Source organism: Anabrus simplex, chromosome 3 (assembly GCF_040414725.1).
Source record: "Anabrus simplex isolate iqAnaSimp1 chromosome 3, ASM4041472v1, whole genome shotgun sequence".
NCBI classification, from domain to species: Eukaryota; Metazoa; Arthropoda; class Insecta; order Orthoptera; family Tettigoniidae; genus Anabrus; species Anabrus simplex.
This window is the reverse complement of record NC_090267.1, coordinates 183,413,339-183,431,048: the sequence shown is the minus strand read 5'-3', so window position 1 is coordinate 183,431,048 and position 17,710 is coordinate 183,413,339. Positions and strand designations below refer to the sequence as shown.

Here is a 17,710-nt window from a genome sequence, read left to right as displayed (position 1 = left end):
ATTAAGTAATCACGTGTTCGATTCCCGGGATTGCAAGAAGATGGTAAGTATAGGCTGCTGTGATGTTTTTAAATTCTAATATGAATATCGATAGAAGATATAGCTGCAGAAAATCGTATTGTCTTGTGTTATTTTATCTGCATAGAAGTAGTGATTATTGATTTAAGAGGAAGAACATCAATTCCTCTCCCCCCGGGATCTAAGTTCGAATCCTATAATTTTTACTTTCTCTATGTTGTTTGCTATAAGAAAACAGGGTTTGAATCCATTTTGTTTTCTATTGTAACAAAATCAGAGTTTGAAATCTATACATACTTTTTTCTGTTGCATAGTATCCATCATTTTTCTCCTTAACACAATATGATTTAGGACAAAGGTATCCCCTGCTAAGTAGTAAAATAATTTTATCTGCACAGTAGGATGAATTTTTGTTCTGTTACGGTAACTAAATCACTATACAGATTTTTTCTCTGTTCCATGTGTTCGAATCCCGCAAAATCGATCTCCTTAGAACAAACGTATCCCCTGCTATGTATTAATAATTGTATCTGCAGTAATTAAAAAGAAGTACAACTGTAAGTCAGATATAGATATACAACATTTACAATTCCATGTGTGTGCGCTGATTGCATAGAAGTGCGTTTGTATCAACAGAGAGATTAATCTTATAATGTTTTGCGTTATAAGTTTTTCTGTTCTAAACACTAATTGAAAACATGTTTCGTCTTGTTCTACAATCAATTGTAGTGTGTGCTAATTGTAACTTGTCTTGTCGAATAGACACATACAGCACAGTAGTGTTAAAAGCTTTTTTTTCTGTTCTCAACACTACTTGTCAACATGTTTTGTTATGACGGATAAAGACATACAACATTAGCGTGTTCTACAATCAATTCTAGTGTGTGTTAATTGTAACAGGATTGAAATTGTCTTGTCGAATAGACACATACAGCACAGTAACTAATGTGTTTGCGTTATAAGTTATTTCTGTTTAATAGTCAACATGTTTTCTCTTGCTGGATGACGACATACAGCATCAGCTTATTCTACAATAAATTCTAGTGTGTACTAATTGTAACATGATTCAACTTGTCTTACCGAATAAAATCATAATGCACAGTAACTATTGTGTTATAAGTTTTTTCTGTTCAATAGTCAAAATGTTTTCTCTTGCCCTCTTACGTCCTGTCGGAGGAGGAGGAGGAGGAGGAGGAGTAGGGGGAGACTATAAGAGCCTATGTATAGTCAAAAGGAAGAGCCCTTTTTGCCCTTTTGCTATACGGTTGAGGAGGAGGAGGAGGGCGGCTGTGTCCCATGCCCTTTTGCCCTTGTGCTATACGAATAAAGAGGAGGAGGGCGGCTGTGTCCCGTCAGAGAAGGAAAAGACCATAAGAGCCTATCTATAGCCGCCATATTGCGTAGTGGCCCCTGAGCTAGCTTTCTCTATATGCGTTCCGTTTAATTTCGCTCCTGCATAAGCTACAAGCGTATAACCTATGACAACAGATTGAAATAATATGTTTCCGGACCGATATTTCATGTTACATGTTTATGCGATAATTTGTTCGACCGCTAGGGGCTTAAATGTAAGTAATGTATTTCTTATAGCACTAGGCGTTCTGTTTAATTTCACTTTCCGCATGAGCTAAATGCTTATAACCCATGCCAACAGATTCAAATAGTATATTTCCGAACCAAAATGTCAAGTTACATGTTTATCCGATAATTTATTCGACTGCTAGGGGCTTAAATGTAACCAATGTATTTCTTGTAGCACTAGGCGTTCTGCGTTCTGTTTAATTTCACTTTCTGCATGAGCTATATGCTTATAACCCATGTCAACAGAATCAAATAGTATATTTCCGAACCAAAATTTCGTGTTACATGTTTATCCGATAATTTGTTGGACTGCTAGGGGCTTAAATGTAACAAATGTATTTCTTATAGCACTAGACGTTCTGTTTAATTTCACTTTCCGCATGAGCTACATGCTTATAACCCATGCCAACAGATTCAAATAGTATATTTCCAAACCAAAATGTCAAGTTACATGTTTATCCGATAATTTTTTCGACTGCTAGGGGTTTAAATGTAACCAATGTATTTCTTATGCCACTAGGCGTTCTGTTTAATTTCACTTTCCGCATGAGCTACATGCTTTTAACCCATCCCAACAGATTCAAATAGTATATTTCCGAACCAAAATTTCAAGTTATATGTTTATCCGATAATTTGTACTACTACTAGGGGCTTAAATGTAATCAATGTATTTCTTATGGCACTAGGCGTTCTTATAAGAGTCCATGTATAGCCGCAATATCGTGCAATCGTCCATAGCCGTCGTCTTTATAAGAGTCTATGTATAGCCGCCATCTTGCGCAATCGCCCATAGTCGGCATCTTTTTCTATAAGAGCCCATGTATAGCTGTCATCTTGCGCAAGCGTCCCCAGGCTGCCTCATAAGTGCAGCCGCTATCCTACGCCAGCGCCCCTAAGCCGCCACATAAGAGGCTATGTATAGCCGATATCTTGCGCAAGCGCCCATGGCAGTTATCCTTCTCCATAAGAGCCCATGTATAGCCGCCATCTTGTACAATCGCCAATGGACGGCATCTTTCTCCATAAGAGTGTATAGCCGCTATCTTGCGCAAGCGCCCATGGCCGTCATCTTTCTTTATAAGAGACCATGTATAGCCGCCATCTTGTACAATCGCCCATGGCCGACATCTTTCTCCATAAGAGTCTATGTATAGCCACCATCTTGCACAAGCGCCCTTAAGCCGTTTCATAAGAGCAGCTGCCATCTTGCACAAGCAGCACATAAGCCGTCTCATAAGAGCAGCCTCCTTCTTGCGCAAGCGCTCCTAGGCCGTCTCATAAGAGCAGCCGCCATCTTGCGCAAGCGCTCCTAGGCCGTCTCATAAGAGGCTATGCATAGCCGCTATCTTGCGCAAGCGCCCCTAGGCCGTCTCATAAGAGCCTATGTATAGCCGCCATCTAGCGCAAGCGCCCTTAAGCCGTCTTTGTATAGCCGCCATCTTGCGCAAGAGGCCCTTTAGCCGTCTCATAAGAGCAGCTGCCAACTTGCGCTAGCGCCCCTAGGCCGTCTCATAAGAAGCTGTATATAGCCGCCATCTTGTGCTATTAGCATCGGAAAGGGTATCTTGCCGTAAAACTAAGGATAGTCCCTTCAAGATGGCGGATGTGAGGTTAGGCACGCTCTCTTATGCGTCGGGAAGGGTAACTAGCCGTTAAAGTAAAGTTAGGAAGCCGTCTCATAAAGAACTGTGTATAGCCGCCATCTTGTGCAATTGGCGTTGGGAAGGGCATATTGCCGTAAAACTACGGCCCTGTGTAGTAAGACTCCTCCATGTGTGCTTACTTATGTGAATCCCCATTGCCCTACTAAAAACAACGTCGGGAGAATCATCATTGTCCTACTACTCAAGATAGCGTCGGGAAGGGCATCTCGCTGTAAAACTACGTCCTGTAAGGTTAAGTCCCACCAGGATAACGACTGTCCACGTCGAGAAGGCCATCTAGCCGTAAAACTAATGTTAAGCCCCTCCATGAGGTTAGGCTTGCTCTTTTAGGCGTCGGGAAGGGCAACTAGCCATTAAAGTGAGGTTAGGCCCTTCAAGATAGCGACTGTGAAGTTAGGTTTGCTCTCGTAGGCAAAATCCGCTAACGTACATTGTCCTACTACTCAACTAGGGTCAATGAACTCAGCTGTAAACGTACATCGCCCTACTACTGGGTGCTGACTCAGCAAAAAAGTGCTGACGCTACGGTTTTAGAATCACCACAGCTCTCCTACTCACAGGCTATGTATCATCCCCAAAGGATTCCCGTGAGAACCATTATTTAGGCCCTTTGGCATATTAGCTTAATATAGGCGAAATATCTAATCTGTCGTACAAGGATGAGACAAAACTCATTCTAAGCCTCACGACGCGAAGAATAAACAAGGTTAAAGACCCTAAAACTAACCGATTTTCAGATATTGGCACCAAACTCCACCGCTGTAGGAATGGGATGAAGAAATGGCCGGCCGTAAACATAGCAACGTCAGCTCAAAGGTTCTAGAATACAGGCCTGTTCTTCGAAGTAGGCACGTGCGTGAGTGTAGGCAAGACCAAGGAGGGATTCTGTTTAATAATTTCAAACTCACTGATAGCGTTAATCTGCGAAATACCGATACTTACTGTTTCTGGATCCACATTTCCATACTCTTATTAGCATAATGACTGTGAATAGAATCAATCAATCACTAATGATCTGCATTTAGGGCAGTCGCCCAGGTGGCAGATTCCCTATCTGTTGTTTTCCTAGTATTTTCTTAAATGATCGCAAAGAAATTGGCAAATTATTGAACATCTCCCTTGGTAAGTTATTCCAATCCCTAACTCCCCTTCCTATAAACGAATATTTGCCCCAATTTGTCCTCATGAATTCCAACTTTATCTTGATATTGTGATCTTTCCTACTTTTAAAGACACCACTCAAACTTGTTCGTCTACGTATGTCCTCCCACGCCATCTCTCCACTGACAGCTCGGAACATACCACTTAATCGAGCAGCTCGTCTCCTTTCTCCCAAATCTTCCCAGCCCAAACTTTTCAACATTTTTGTAATGCTACTCTTTTGTCGGAAATCACCCAGAAAAAATAGAGCTGCTTTTCTTTGGATTGTTTCCAGTTCTTGAATCATGTAATCCTGGTGAGGGTCCCATACACTGGAGCCGTACTCTAGTTGGGGTCTTACCAGAGACTTATATGCTTTCTCCTTTACATCCTTACTACTACCCCTAATTACCCTCATAACCATGTGCTGTGATCTGTACCCTTTATTAACAATCATATTTATGTGATTAACCCATTGATGGTCTTTCCTTATATTAACACCTAGGTACTTACAATGATCCCCAACAGGAACTTTCACCCCATCAACGCAGTAATTAAAACTGAGAGGACTTTTCCTATTTGTGAAACTCACAACCTGACTTTTAACCCCGTTTATCATCATACCATTGCCCACCGTCCATCTTACAACACTATCGAGGTCACCCTGCAGCCGCTCACAATCTTGTAACTTATTTATTACTCTGTACAGAGTAACATCATCTGCAATATATCTGATATATATAAGAAAACATAAAGTTCCAATAACACTGCCTTGAGGAATTCCCCTCTTAATTATTACAGGGTCAGGTAAAGCTTCACCTACTCTAATTCTCTGAGTTCTATTTTCTAGAAATATAGCCCCCCATTCAGTCACTCTTTTTTCTAGTCCAATTGCACTCATTTTTGCCAGTAGTCTTCCATGATCTAACCTATAAAATGCCTTAGATAGGTCAATCGCAATACAGACCATTTGGCCTCAGTCGAATAACCTTTCCTAAACCCAAACTGCCTTCTGTCAAACCAGTTAGCTTTCGCTATGTACAAGTCCAAGAAATCGAAGTAGTATCCTTAACGAAACCTGGTATAAACGAAAGCCCTCTTCATATAATATCAAATAGCATGCTACCAATCATGTATTTTAAGTAAATACCGATCTTATATATGGCCACTGCAGCGCTTCGGTCGTTGTTCAGAGCATGCGCACTCATACGTACATCTGTAGGCTTGTCACAAACGCCAATACCGGGCAAGTTGGCCGTGCGGTTAGGGGCGAGCAGCTCTGAGCTTGCATCCGGGAGCTAGTGGATTCGAGCCCGATGTCGGCAGCCCTGAAGATAGTTTTCCGTGGTTCCCATTTTCACACCAGCCAAATGCTGGGACAGTACCTTAATTAAGGCCACGGCCGCTTTTCCCACTCCTAGGCCTTTCCTATCCCATCGTCGCCAAAAGACCTATCTATGTCCGTGTGGCGTAAAATAGCAAACAAACGCCATTACGGAAACTAACAGTCCTCCTCTGTGATGTAGTGGCTAGTGTGATTAGCTGCCACCCCCGGAAGCCCGGGTTCGACTCCCGGCTCTGCCACGAAATTTGAAAAGTGGTACGAGGATTGGAACGGGATCCACTAAGCCTCAGGAGGTCAACTGAGTAGAGGAGGTTTCGATTCCCCACTCAGACATCCTCGAAGTGGTATTCCGCGGTTTTCCACTTCTTCCCCAGGCAAATGCCGGAATGGTACGGTACCTAACTTAAGGCCACGGTCCCTTTCTTCCCTCTTCCTTGTCTATCCCTTCCAATGTCCCCATCTCCCAACAAGGGCCCTGTTCAGCATAGCAGATGAGGCCGCCTGGGCGAGGTACTGGTCCTTGTCCGCAGTTGTATCCCCGACCAATTGTCTCACGCTCCAGTACACTGCCATTGAGGCCGTAGAGGCGAGATCCCGCGCTCAGTCCGAGGGTGGAAAAACCAGTCCTGGGCGGTAAACTAACTAACAAAGAAAAGAAAGTAACACTAATATTATGCAACTGTATTGTTCCAAACCTGACATTTATATTGTTTATATCGTTCAAGAACGATAACATAATAAGAATGGTCAACGGAACAAGGCTCGAACTTGCAACTTTATAATCATTAAACGAACGTTGTTCTTTTTGTTTCCTGGTGGCTTTACGTCACACCGACACAGATAGGTCTTATGGCGACGATGAGATAGGAAAGGCCTATGAGTTCGAAGGAAGCGGCCATAGACTTAATTAAGGTACAGCCCCAGCATTTGCTTGGTGTGAGAGTGGGGAAACCACGAAAAACCTTCTTCAGGGCTGCCGACAGTGGGATTCGGACCCACTATCTCCCGGATGCAAGCTCACAGCCGCGCGCCTCTAACGGCACGGTTAACTCGCCCCGTGACGTTGTTCGCACAATTATCACATATCGAATGATTCTTTCTTAAATACCATAGTTCAGCATAGTTCACAGCACATCTACAAGTGCATGCATCGTGTAACAGCACCAGGATCCGAGCTAGAACTTAGAATATACACTGACTTGCCGAGCAAATGCAACACCAAGAAGGAGTGGTCAGAACTTTATGCCAATTGCAGGGTAGACTGACGTCACTGAGGTATGCTCATGATGTGAAATGCGCCGCTGTGCTGCGCACGTAGCGAACGATAGATGGGACACGGCGTTGGCGAATGGCCCACTTCGTACCGTGATTTCTCAGCCGACAGTCATTGTAGAACGTGTTGTCGTGTGCCACAGGACACGTGTATAGCTAAGAATGCCAGGCCACCGTCAACGGAGGCATTTCCAACAGACAGACGACTTTACGAGGGGTATGGTGATCGGGCTGAGAAGGGCAGGTTGATCGCTTCGTCATATCGCAGCCGATACCCATAGGGATGTGTCCACGGTGCAGCGCCTGTGGCGAAGATGGTTGGCGCAGGGACATGTGGCACGTGCGAGGGGTCCAGGCGCAGCCCGAGTGACGTCAGCACGCGAGGATCGGCGCATCCGCCGCCAAGCGGTGGCAGCCCCGCACGCCACGTCAACCGCCATTCTTCAGCATGTGCAAGACACCCTGGCTGTTCCAATATCGACCAGAACAATTTCCCGTCGATTGGTTGAAGGAGGCCTGCACTCCCGGCGTCCGCTCAGAAGACTACCATTGACTCCACAGCATAGACGTGCACGCCTGACATGGTGCCGAGCTAGAGCGACTTGGATGAGGGAATGGCGGAACGTCGTGTTCTCCGATGAGTCACGCTTCTGTTCTGTCAGTGATAGTCACCGCAGACGAGTGTGGCGTCGGCGTGGAGAAAGGTCAAATCCGGCAGTAACTGTGGAGCGCCCTACCGCTAGACAACGCGGCATCATGGATTGGGGCGCTATTGCGTATGATTCCACGTCATCTCTAGTGCGTATTCAAGGCACGTTAAATGCCCACCGCTACGTGCAGCATGTGCTGCGGCCGGTGGCACTCCCGTACCTTCAGGGGCTGCCCAATGCTCTGTTTCAGCAGGATAATGCACGCCCACACACTGCTCGCATCTCCCAACAGGCTCTACGAGGTGTACAGATGCTTCCGTGGCCAGCGTACTCTCCGGATCTCTCACCAATCGAACACGTGTGGGATCTCATTGGACGCTGTTTGCAAACTCTGCCCCAGCCTCATACGGACGACCAACTGTGGCAAATGGTTGACAGAGAATGGAGAACCATCCCTCAGGACACCATCCGCACTCTTATTGACTCTGTACCTCGACGTGTTTCTGCGTGCATCGCCGCTCGCGATGGTCCTACATCCGACTGAGTCGATGCCGTGCGCATTGTGTAACCTGCATATCGGTTTGAAATAAACATCAATTATTCATCCGTGCCGTCTCTGTTTTTCCACAACTTTCATCCCTTTCGAACCACTCCTCCTTGGTGTTGCATTGTCACTGTCAGTCAGTGTATTCACTGTCCAAGCACGGCCACTTTTTCTTCTTTTTCCTACTTTCTTTGGTAGCTCTACATGTGTAGCCTGCAAAACTATCACAGCAAAACGATGAACGTTATAATTCTTTATAAATAAAAAGGCAATTCAGGGGTGTCAAAATACTCGAACATGGTTCTCAGAGGGTTAATCAGACCATTCATAACCTGTGTTCAGTTATCTTAATAGCCGTAATTTCCCTGAAATTATTCGCACATGAGAATTAAAGTTAATCTAAAATTTGTAACTGGCATGGGTTTCATGTAGTACTGCTTCGTAACATTCAGTCAAGGAACTCGTACTGTGCCACCTATTTCATCCTGTGTCTACACACTGTATAAAATGTACAGTCAGGCTAAGAGTACTTTAGATCTCAACTATCTAATCAAGAAACTCATCAGGTAAACAAACAATCAATTAAATTAATTATAAGCGATAAGTTTTGTTCGCGTTCAGATACGGTGCTTACGCAAGAGCTTTGAAGTGCTTTATATGTGAATATAAAGTGCTAACGGTGGGCATATCCAAGCAGAGTGATTACCGAAAATGGCGTCGCTGATTGTTGTTCTCTTGTTCGGATTCCTGGCGGGGAGTCAAGCGGCACAAAGCATAGAACCAAGAGAGCGCAATCCTGACATCGACCTCACTACGGTAAGTTAATCCTGTCGTGTTCCTAAAATTAAAAAGAATATTTATTGTTGTCTGAAGTGAAAGTGCTGAAAATGAGTCTATCCTCGGGGCTCGATCCGAAATCTCCAGCTTTCTGAACGAATGGTTTGCTGCTTTCGCTAGAATTATCTATGCACGGGAGAATAGCACTGACGAGTTTTTTTTTTAAAAAATGGTGGTCTGCAGGACACCCACTGGATTATTAGAATCAGTTTAGCGAAATACCATCGTAGTCTACCAGTCATGTCAAACACTAACCAAAAATATTTTGTCCTTCAAACTATTCCTGTCCCTTCACTTTACACAACAACCTTTCTGATAAACGCTATCCTGTAAATTATTGGTAAATTTCCATATACAGTATATTCCTCTAATTTACGGCAACAAAGCACTTCAAAATATATTGGAAATGATCATTACCCTCTACGTCATATTTCATAAAGGAATCATAACATTTCAAGGATCATAGATATAGTTGTCCGTGGTCTCACACACTTGGAATGGGAGTTCTGTGACAGTTCTTACTCATATTTCTGTGATTATTCTTATTCTTAATCTTCATTTCAGTTAACCACATTGGCCGTGCGATTAGGGGTGCACAGCTGTGAGCTTGCATCCGGGAGATAATGGGCTCGAACCCCATTGTCGGTAGCCTTGAGGATGGTTTCCGTGTTTTCCCATTTTCACACCAGGCGAATGCTGGGGCTGTATCTTAATTAAAGCCTTGGCCGCTTCCTTCCCACTCCTATCCCATCTAAGCCATAAGACCTATCTGTGTCGGTGCGACGTAAAGCAAACTGTAAACAAAAAAACAAAATTATTCTTATGCAGCAAAGCTAACGCAAGAGCCTGCAAATGCAATCAGCGATATTCTGAAAGAAAGAAAGAAAGAAAGAAAGAAAGAAAGGAAGAAAGAAAGAAATTAGCTCTTAGAGGAAACTTCCTTTACATCGGTCTGTTTTTAGACGAGCGTGAAATCTGGGTAGACTCAGAACATGAGTCCGTAGAGTCATGAGAGTAGCGAGAATGATTGTTAATACAAACAGGTGGGATGAATGGCTGAAGGGTACTCGGAATGTGGTGAGATTAGTGCTAAATCAGAGATATATACTCAATGGATGAAGTTGTACACACAAATCAGCGACAGTGGTGGGGTAATGTGAAGTGAATATTGGAGGATACGTTACTTAGGAGAATAATGGACTTAGCTCTGGAGGGTAAGACAAGTAGAGAGAGGATAGCTAGACTCGGTTTTTAATTATCTTATGATAAGAGGTGTAGTACCAAACGAGGTCACAGAGCTGGTTGTAAATATACGATGTAAAGGATTGTGGAGATCCATAGTTAATATACAGAGGAATGCAGATTGAACGCTGAAAGGCATAACACTACATAATGATGATATAAAAAGCAACGGCAAAATCATCTCTGTACAGGCCACTAAGGCTCTGGGAGGCGTGGAAGTTAAAGGTTTTCACTATCCGTAACCTCGGCACTTGGTGGAGTACAGTGGTTAGCTCTACGTCCGGCCGCCTTTACCCATAGGAATTAACCTGGTACTAATTTTTGGTTTAGGCTAAGTGAACCTCAGGGCCATGTGCACCTCCGAAAGAGGAAATCTCGTTTCTTAAATTTTTTACTCACTAACGGGGGATCGAACGTCCTTTCGAGTGAACCAAGCACGGAGCACGCTTTTACAACCTCGGCCAAAGCAGCCCATATAATGACCATACAGTACGTATTATTATTATTATTATTATTATTATTATTATTATTATTATTATTATTATTATTATTATTATTATTATTATTATTATTATTATTATTATTATTACTGGCTGAGTCAGCAAAGAGGATGCATCTGGATGTGCTAGGAGTAAGTGATATTCGGGTAAGGGGAGATAATGAGGAAGAAATAGGAGATTAAAAAGTGTACTTGACGGGTGTTAGAAAGGGAAGGGCAGAGTCTGGGGTAGGGCTCTTTATCAGGAATACCATTGCACGCAACATAGTTTCTGTTAGGCACGTAAATGAGCGAATGATGTGGGCAGATTTGTCAGTGGGAGGAATTAGGACAAGAATTGTGTCCGTGTATTCACCATGTGAGGGTGCAGATTAGGATGAAGTTGACAAGTTTTATGAAGCATTGAGTGACATCGTGGTCAGGGTCAACAGCAAGGATAGAATAGTGCTAATGGGCGATTTTAATGCGAGAGTTGGGAATAGAACTGAAGGATACGAAAGGGTGATTGGTAAATGTGGGGAAGTATGGAAGCTAATGGGAATGGGAAGCGTTTGTTGGACTTCTGTGCTAGTATGGGTTTAGCTGTTATGAATACATTCTTCAATCATAAGGCTATTCACCGCTACACATGGGAGGCTAGTGGTACAGATCCATAATAGACTATATTTTAACAGACTTTGAATTCAGGAAATCTGTTAGGAATGTACGAGTTTTTCGCGGATTTTTCGATGATACAGACCACTATCTGATCTGTAGTGAACTAAGTATCTCTAGGCCTAGGGTAGAGAAAGTGAAATCTGTCTGCAAACGAATAAGGGTAGAAAATCTCCAGGATGAGGAAATTAGACAGAAGTACATGGATATGATTAGTGAGAAGTTTCGAACAGTAGACAGTAAGCAGATTCAGGATATAGAAAATGAATGGGTGGCATACAGGGATGCTGTAGTAGAAACAGCAAGGGAATGCCTAGGAACAACTGTGTGTAAAGATGGGAAAAGGCGAACATCTTGGTGGAATGATGAAGTGAGAGCAGCCTGTAAACGTAAAAAGAAGGCGTATCAGAAATGGCTCCAAACAAGGGCTGAGGCAGACAGGCGTATCAGAAATGGCTCCAAACAAGGGCTGAGGCAGACAGGGATTGGTACGTAGATGAAAGAAACAGAGCGAAACAAATAGTTGTTGAATCCAAAAAGAAGTCATGGGAAGATTTTGGTAATAACCTGGAAAGGCTAGGTCAAGCAGCAGGGAAACCTTTCTGGACAGTAATAAAGAATCTTAGGAAGGGTGGGGGGAAAGGAAATGAACAGTGTTTTGAGTAATTCAGGTGAACTCATAATAGATCCCAGGGAATCACTGGAGAGGTGGAGGGAATATTTTGAACATCTTCTCAATGTAAAAGGAAATCATCATAGTGGTGTTGCAAACAGCCAAGCTCATGGGGAGGAGGAAAATGATGTTCGTGAAATTATGCTTGAGGAAGTGGAAAGGATAGTAAATAAACTCCATTGTCATAAGGCAGCAGGAATAGATGAAATTAGACCTGAAATGGTGAAGTATAGTGGGAAGGCAGGCATGAAATGGCTTCATAGAGTAGTAAAATTAGCGTGGAGTGTTGGTAAGGTACCATCAGATTGGACAAAAGCAGTAATTGCACCTATCTATAAGCAAGGGAACAGGAAGGATTGCAACTACTATCGAGGTATCTCATTGATTAGTATACCAGGCAAAGTATTCACTGGCATCTTGGAAGGGAGGGTGCGATCAGTCGTTGAGAGGATGTTGGATGAAAACCAGTGTGGTTTCAGACCACAGAGAGGCTGTCAGGATCAGATTTTCAGTTTGCGCCAGGTAATTGAAAAATGCTACGAGAGGAATAGGCAGTTGTGTTTATGTTTCGTTGGTCTAGAGAAAGCATATGACAGGGTACCGAGGGAAAAGATGTTCGCCATACTGGGGGACTATGGAATTAAAGGTAGATTATTAAAATCAATCAAAGGCATTTATGTTGACAATTGGGCTGTTGGATGAAAACCAGTGTGGTTTCAGACCACAGAGAGGCTGTCAGGATCAGATTTTCAGTTTGCGCCAGGTAATTGAAAAATGCTACGAGAGGAATAGGCAGTTGTGTTTATGTTTCGTTGATCTAGAGAAAGCATATGACAGGGTACCGAGGGAAAAGATGTTCGCCATACTGGGGGACTATGGAATTAAAGGTAGATTATTAAAATCAATCAAAGGCATTTATGTTGCAAATTGGGCTTCAGTGAGAATTGATGGCAGAATGAGTTCTTGGTTCAGAGTACTTACAGGAGTTAGACAAGGCTGTAATCTTTTACCTTTGCTGTTCGTAGTTTACATGGATCATCTGCTGAAAGGTATAAAATGGCAGGGAGGGATTCAGTTAGGTGGAAATGTAGTAAGCAGTTTGGCCTATGCTGACGACTTGGTCTTAATGGCAGACTGTGCCGAAAGCCTGCAGTCTAATATCTTGGAACTTGAAAATAGGTGCAATGAGTATGGTATGAAAATTAGCCTCTCGAAGACTAAATTGATGTCAGTAGGTAAGAAATTCAACAGAATTGAATGTCAGATTGGTGATACAAAGCTAGAACAGGTCGATAATTTCAAGTATTTAGGTTGTGTGTTCTCCCAGGATGGTAATATAGTAAGTGAGATTGAATCAAGGTGTAGTAAAGCTAATGCAGTGAGCTCGCAGTTGTGATCAGCAGTATTCTGTAAGAAGGAAGTGAGCTCCCAGACGAAACTATCTTTACATCGGTCTGTTTTCAGACCAACTTTGCTTTACGGGAGCGAAAGCTGGGTGGACTCAGGATATCTTATTCATAAGTTGGAAGTAACAGACATGAAAGTAGCAGGAATGATTACTGGTACAAACAGGTGGGAACAACGGCAGGAGGGTACTCGGAATGAGGAGATAAAGGCTAATTTAGGAATTAACTCGATGGATGAAGCTGTACGCATAAACCGGCTTCGGTGGTGGGGTCATGTGAGGCGAATGGAGGAGGATAGGTTACCTAGGATAATAATGGACTCTGTTATGGAGGGTAAGAGAAGTAGAGGGAGACCAAGACGACAATGGTCAGACTCGGTTTCTAACGATTTAAAGATAAGAGGTATAGAACTAAATGAGGCCACAACACTAGTTGCAAATCGAGGACTGTGGCGACGTTTAGTAAATTCTCAGGGGCTTGCAGACTGAACGCTCAAAGGCATAACAGTCTATAATGATAATGTATGTATGTATGTATGTATGTATGTATGTATGTATTATTACGGGGTCTCTGTGGAACGCAAAGGTGTAAAAAGGTGCGGGCTTGAATGGGTGGACAGAAAAAAGAAGAGAGCATAATTTCCTATTCTTCTTATCCTTCTTATTCTTATTCTTCTTCTTTATCTGTTTACCCTACAGGGTCGGTTTCTCCCTCGGACTCAGCGAGGGATCCCACCTCTACCGCCTCTAGAGCAGTGTCCTGGAGCTTCAGACTCTGGGTCAGGGATAAAAATGGGGAGGAGGACCAGTACCTCGCCCAGGCGGCCTCACCTGCTATGCTAAACAAGGGCCTGGCGGGGGGATGGGAAGATTGAAAGGGGTAGACAAGGAAGAGGGAAGGAAGCGGCCGTGGCCTTAAGTTGGGTACCATCCCGGTACTTGCCTGGAGAAGTGGAAAACCACGGAAAACCACTTCCAGGATGGCTGAGAATGGAATCGAACCCACCTCTACTCAGTTGACCTCCCGAGGCTGAGTGGACTCCATTCCAGCCCTCGTACCACTTTTCAAATTTGGTGGCAGAGCCGGTAATAGAACGCGGGCCTCTGGGGGTGGCAGCTAATCACACTAACCACTACACCACAGAGGCGAACGAGCATAATTTAAAACACTAAAGCTTTAATTTTTATTTCTTTCCATTCTTTTATTCTGACTTTAAACCTGATAAATCACAAATAACAGTTAAACGGGATTACGATGAGCTCGTCAGCTCCTATAACAATAATGATTTGAAGTCCTTAAACGATCTGCTACCATAGAGAAAATTGTTGTCACAATGAATTCAAAGAGTTTGTAGCTCAAAAGTCACACTGTTTCAAAAAGCACTTTTGCTCCACTCAGTTACACTCTAGGAGTCTCAGCTCCAAAATTTACATCATTCCAGCCTCACAAAAGACAAGTTTCTAATCCCAATTTTACATTAGATTGCTTTGGAAACAGTTCTTACTGTATTTTCTGCTCGACAGTGTGATTCACAATTGTCCATAATTAATGACACTTTAAACAGAGGCAATAAGTGCCCATTCCAAATGGCCTTAGAGGTCAAAAGAAAAGGTTTAATAAGTCGGCCATAAATAAAATGCTCGGAGGCGAAACACATGCACTCCTTTTGAAATACACTTGAAAACACTTAAAATCCTATATGGGCTTATGGTCCAAAGTTACAGAGGCTAAGCCTATACTACAGAGGGTGACAAATATTAAGTTTCAAAAAAATAGAGTTAAAATTTAACGTTTTAGAAAATCGTAGTCACCCCAATACAAAGTTGATTGTGAATTAATAGAGAGTGAACAGTCTTTATTACTTAAGTTACATCATTCCCAGCAGGGATTTGAATAGAGTTCTAAGACTTGCCTGGAAATTACATTTATACGGTGATGTTAAACTATAGAAATTTACATTAAGAAAGAATGTTGAAACCTTCCCCTCAAGTCAGCTTTCTGGAGCTATCATATATTTAGAAGATGTCTGCCATTACCTTGAGCTGGTGGGCTTTCCGACGGCGGGCAAGACTTGCCCCTGCCTCCACTAACGTATGCACTCTAGACTGGACAACATGGCCCCATAGCTTCCAGATTTTATAGCAGAGGGAAACCTTCCAGAACTCTCTAGGCCGATGGCCTGTAAACACCCCTAATTTTGATTGGGTAACAAAATAAATACCAAAATTTCTGATTGGCTAATAATTTATGTAAGGTGGTGGTGATTATTGATTTAAGAGGAAGTACAACTAGGCAACCATCCTCTATAAAACACTAATCAGAGGGAAAGTATGGAAGGGATCCGACACTTCGAAAAATGATATCGGCCAAAGGAAGACAAGGGCCACGAAGGGCGTGAAAATGAAAAACTGTCTAGCCCTCGAAAAACCTAATAGCGTCAGGGTCGGAAAAGAACAAGAGTTCACCAAGAGAGGTCGGATAGGATAGATGAAAGTGAGGAGCCTGGCACAAGTAAGTGGAAGCAATGCCAGGACTCAGCTAAGGGCCCCGTGGTGGCCAACCCACGCTCCGAAGTTCAGAGCCCATTGGTCTCTTTTAGTCGCCTCTTACGACAGGCACAGGATACAGTGAGTGTTATTCTACTGCCCCCACCCACAGAGGAAAATAATATCTGTAAGAAGGAGGCTATGTAGTGCTGACAACTTCAGCACATAAAAAATTTACAAACACTTCAGGCTAACAAACATCGAAAATACAACATTCCTATGAAAATAAATTGTCCGTTCTCCCACCAGAGGGGCACATAAGCCGACATTAGAGACATCTAAAGATTAAAGTTCGAAACTTCTTCCAACACGCAGTTCAGAGTTTACGTCACAGATGGTCTTCTAAAAGGCGTTCGGTTCAAAGGCACGGAGAAGGTGTACCTCCGGTACAATTATCATTATTATTATTATTCATGTGAAGTGAGACACAATTCAAACTAAAGTCTTAATGTAATGTTTGGTGGCCTTTTGTATTGCAGCCTGAGTTAATTGCCAAATATGGCTATCCAGTGGAATCTCATATGGTGACAACGGAGGATGGATACATCCTCACCTTACAACGTATTCCATACGGAAGAAATTCAACATCTAGGACTAACAGACCTCCAGTACTGATTCAGCATGGCCTACTCTCTCAGTCTTCAGACTGGGTCGTCATGGGGCCTGAAAAAGCGCTTGGTAAGCAAAATGTTCTCAGAATCTTTCTTTCTTTCGTTCTTTCTTGCTTTCTTTCCATTATTGATACACTTGTGCCAAAAGCAACACTCCGCCTTCAGTACTTTGCTTCTTACAGGTTGCTGTACGTCGAACAGACACAGATAGGTGTTATGGCGACGATGGGATAGGAAAGGGCTAGGAGTGGGAAGGAAGCGATTGTCACCTTAATTGAGGTACAACCCCAGCATTTGCCTCGTGTGAAAATGGGAAACTACGGAAAACCATCATCAGGGCTGCCGACAGTGGGGTTCGAACCCACTATCTCCCAATTGCAAGCTCACAGCTGCGTGTCCCTAAGCGCACGGCCAACTCGCTTGGTCATCTATTCATGATCTTCCTTTCTTCCTTCCTTAATCCGTTTATCCGCCAGGGTTGGTTTTTCCCTCGGACTTAGGGAGGGATCCCTCCTCAGCTACCTCAAGAGCAGTGTCCCGGACCGTGAGACTTTAGGTCGGGGAATACAACTGGGATGGAGGGCCAGTACCTCGCCTAGGCGGCCTCACCCGTTATGCTGAACAGGGACCTTGTGAGGGGTGAAGGTCGGAAGGGGTAGGCAAAGAAGAGGGAAGGAAGCGACCGCTGTCTTAAGTTAGGTACCATCCCGGCATTTGCCTGGAGGAGAAGTGGGAAACCACGGAGAACTGATTCCAGGATGACTGAGGTGGGAATCAACACCTCACCCCTCTACTTATTGGCCTCCCCACGTTGAGTGGACTCCCTCGTACCACTTTTCCAATTTCGTGACAGAGCCAGGAATCGAACCCAGGCCTTCGGGAGTGGCAGCTAATCACACAAACCACTACATCACAAAGGCGGATTTAAAATCTTGTATTCTGTTAATTTACGTAATATTGTATGAGTAAAAACTAAGGAAGGATAGGATTCCTGTTCAGAACCACGTATTTTCTCTCGCCGTTGTCAG

The 17,710-nt window shown here is 43.5% G+C and overlaps 1 protein-coding gene across 1 annotated transcript in view; it reads left to right on the top strand.

The window, feature by feature from the left end:
• Positions 1-8,892: 8,892 nt before the first annotated feature.
• The window catches only part of LOC136866130 (lipase 3), a 29,610-nt gene continuing 20,792 nt past the window's right edge, over positions 8,893-17,710 (top strand). Inside the window, exons 1-2 of the mRNA XM_067142820.2 lie at positions 8,893-9,030; positions 16,551-16,749. Coding sequence (XP_066998921.2) covers positions 8,926-9,030; positions 16,551-16,749 — 304 coding nt within the window. The 5' untranslated portion in view covers positions 8,893-8,925. The remainder of the gene's footprint in view (positions 9,031-16,550; positions 16,750-17,710) is intronic.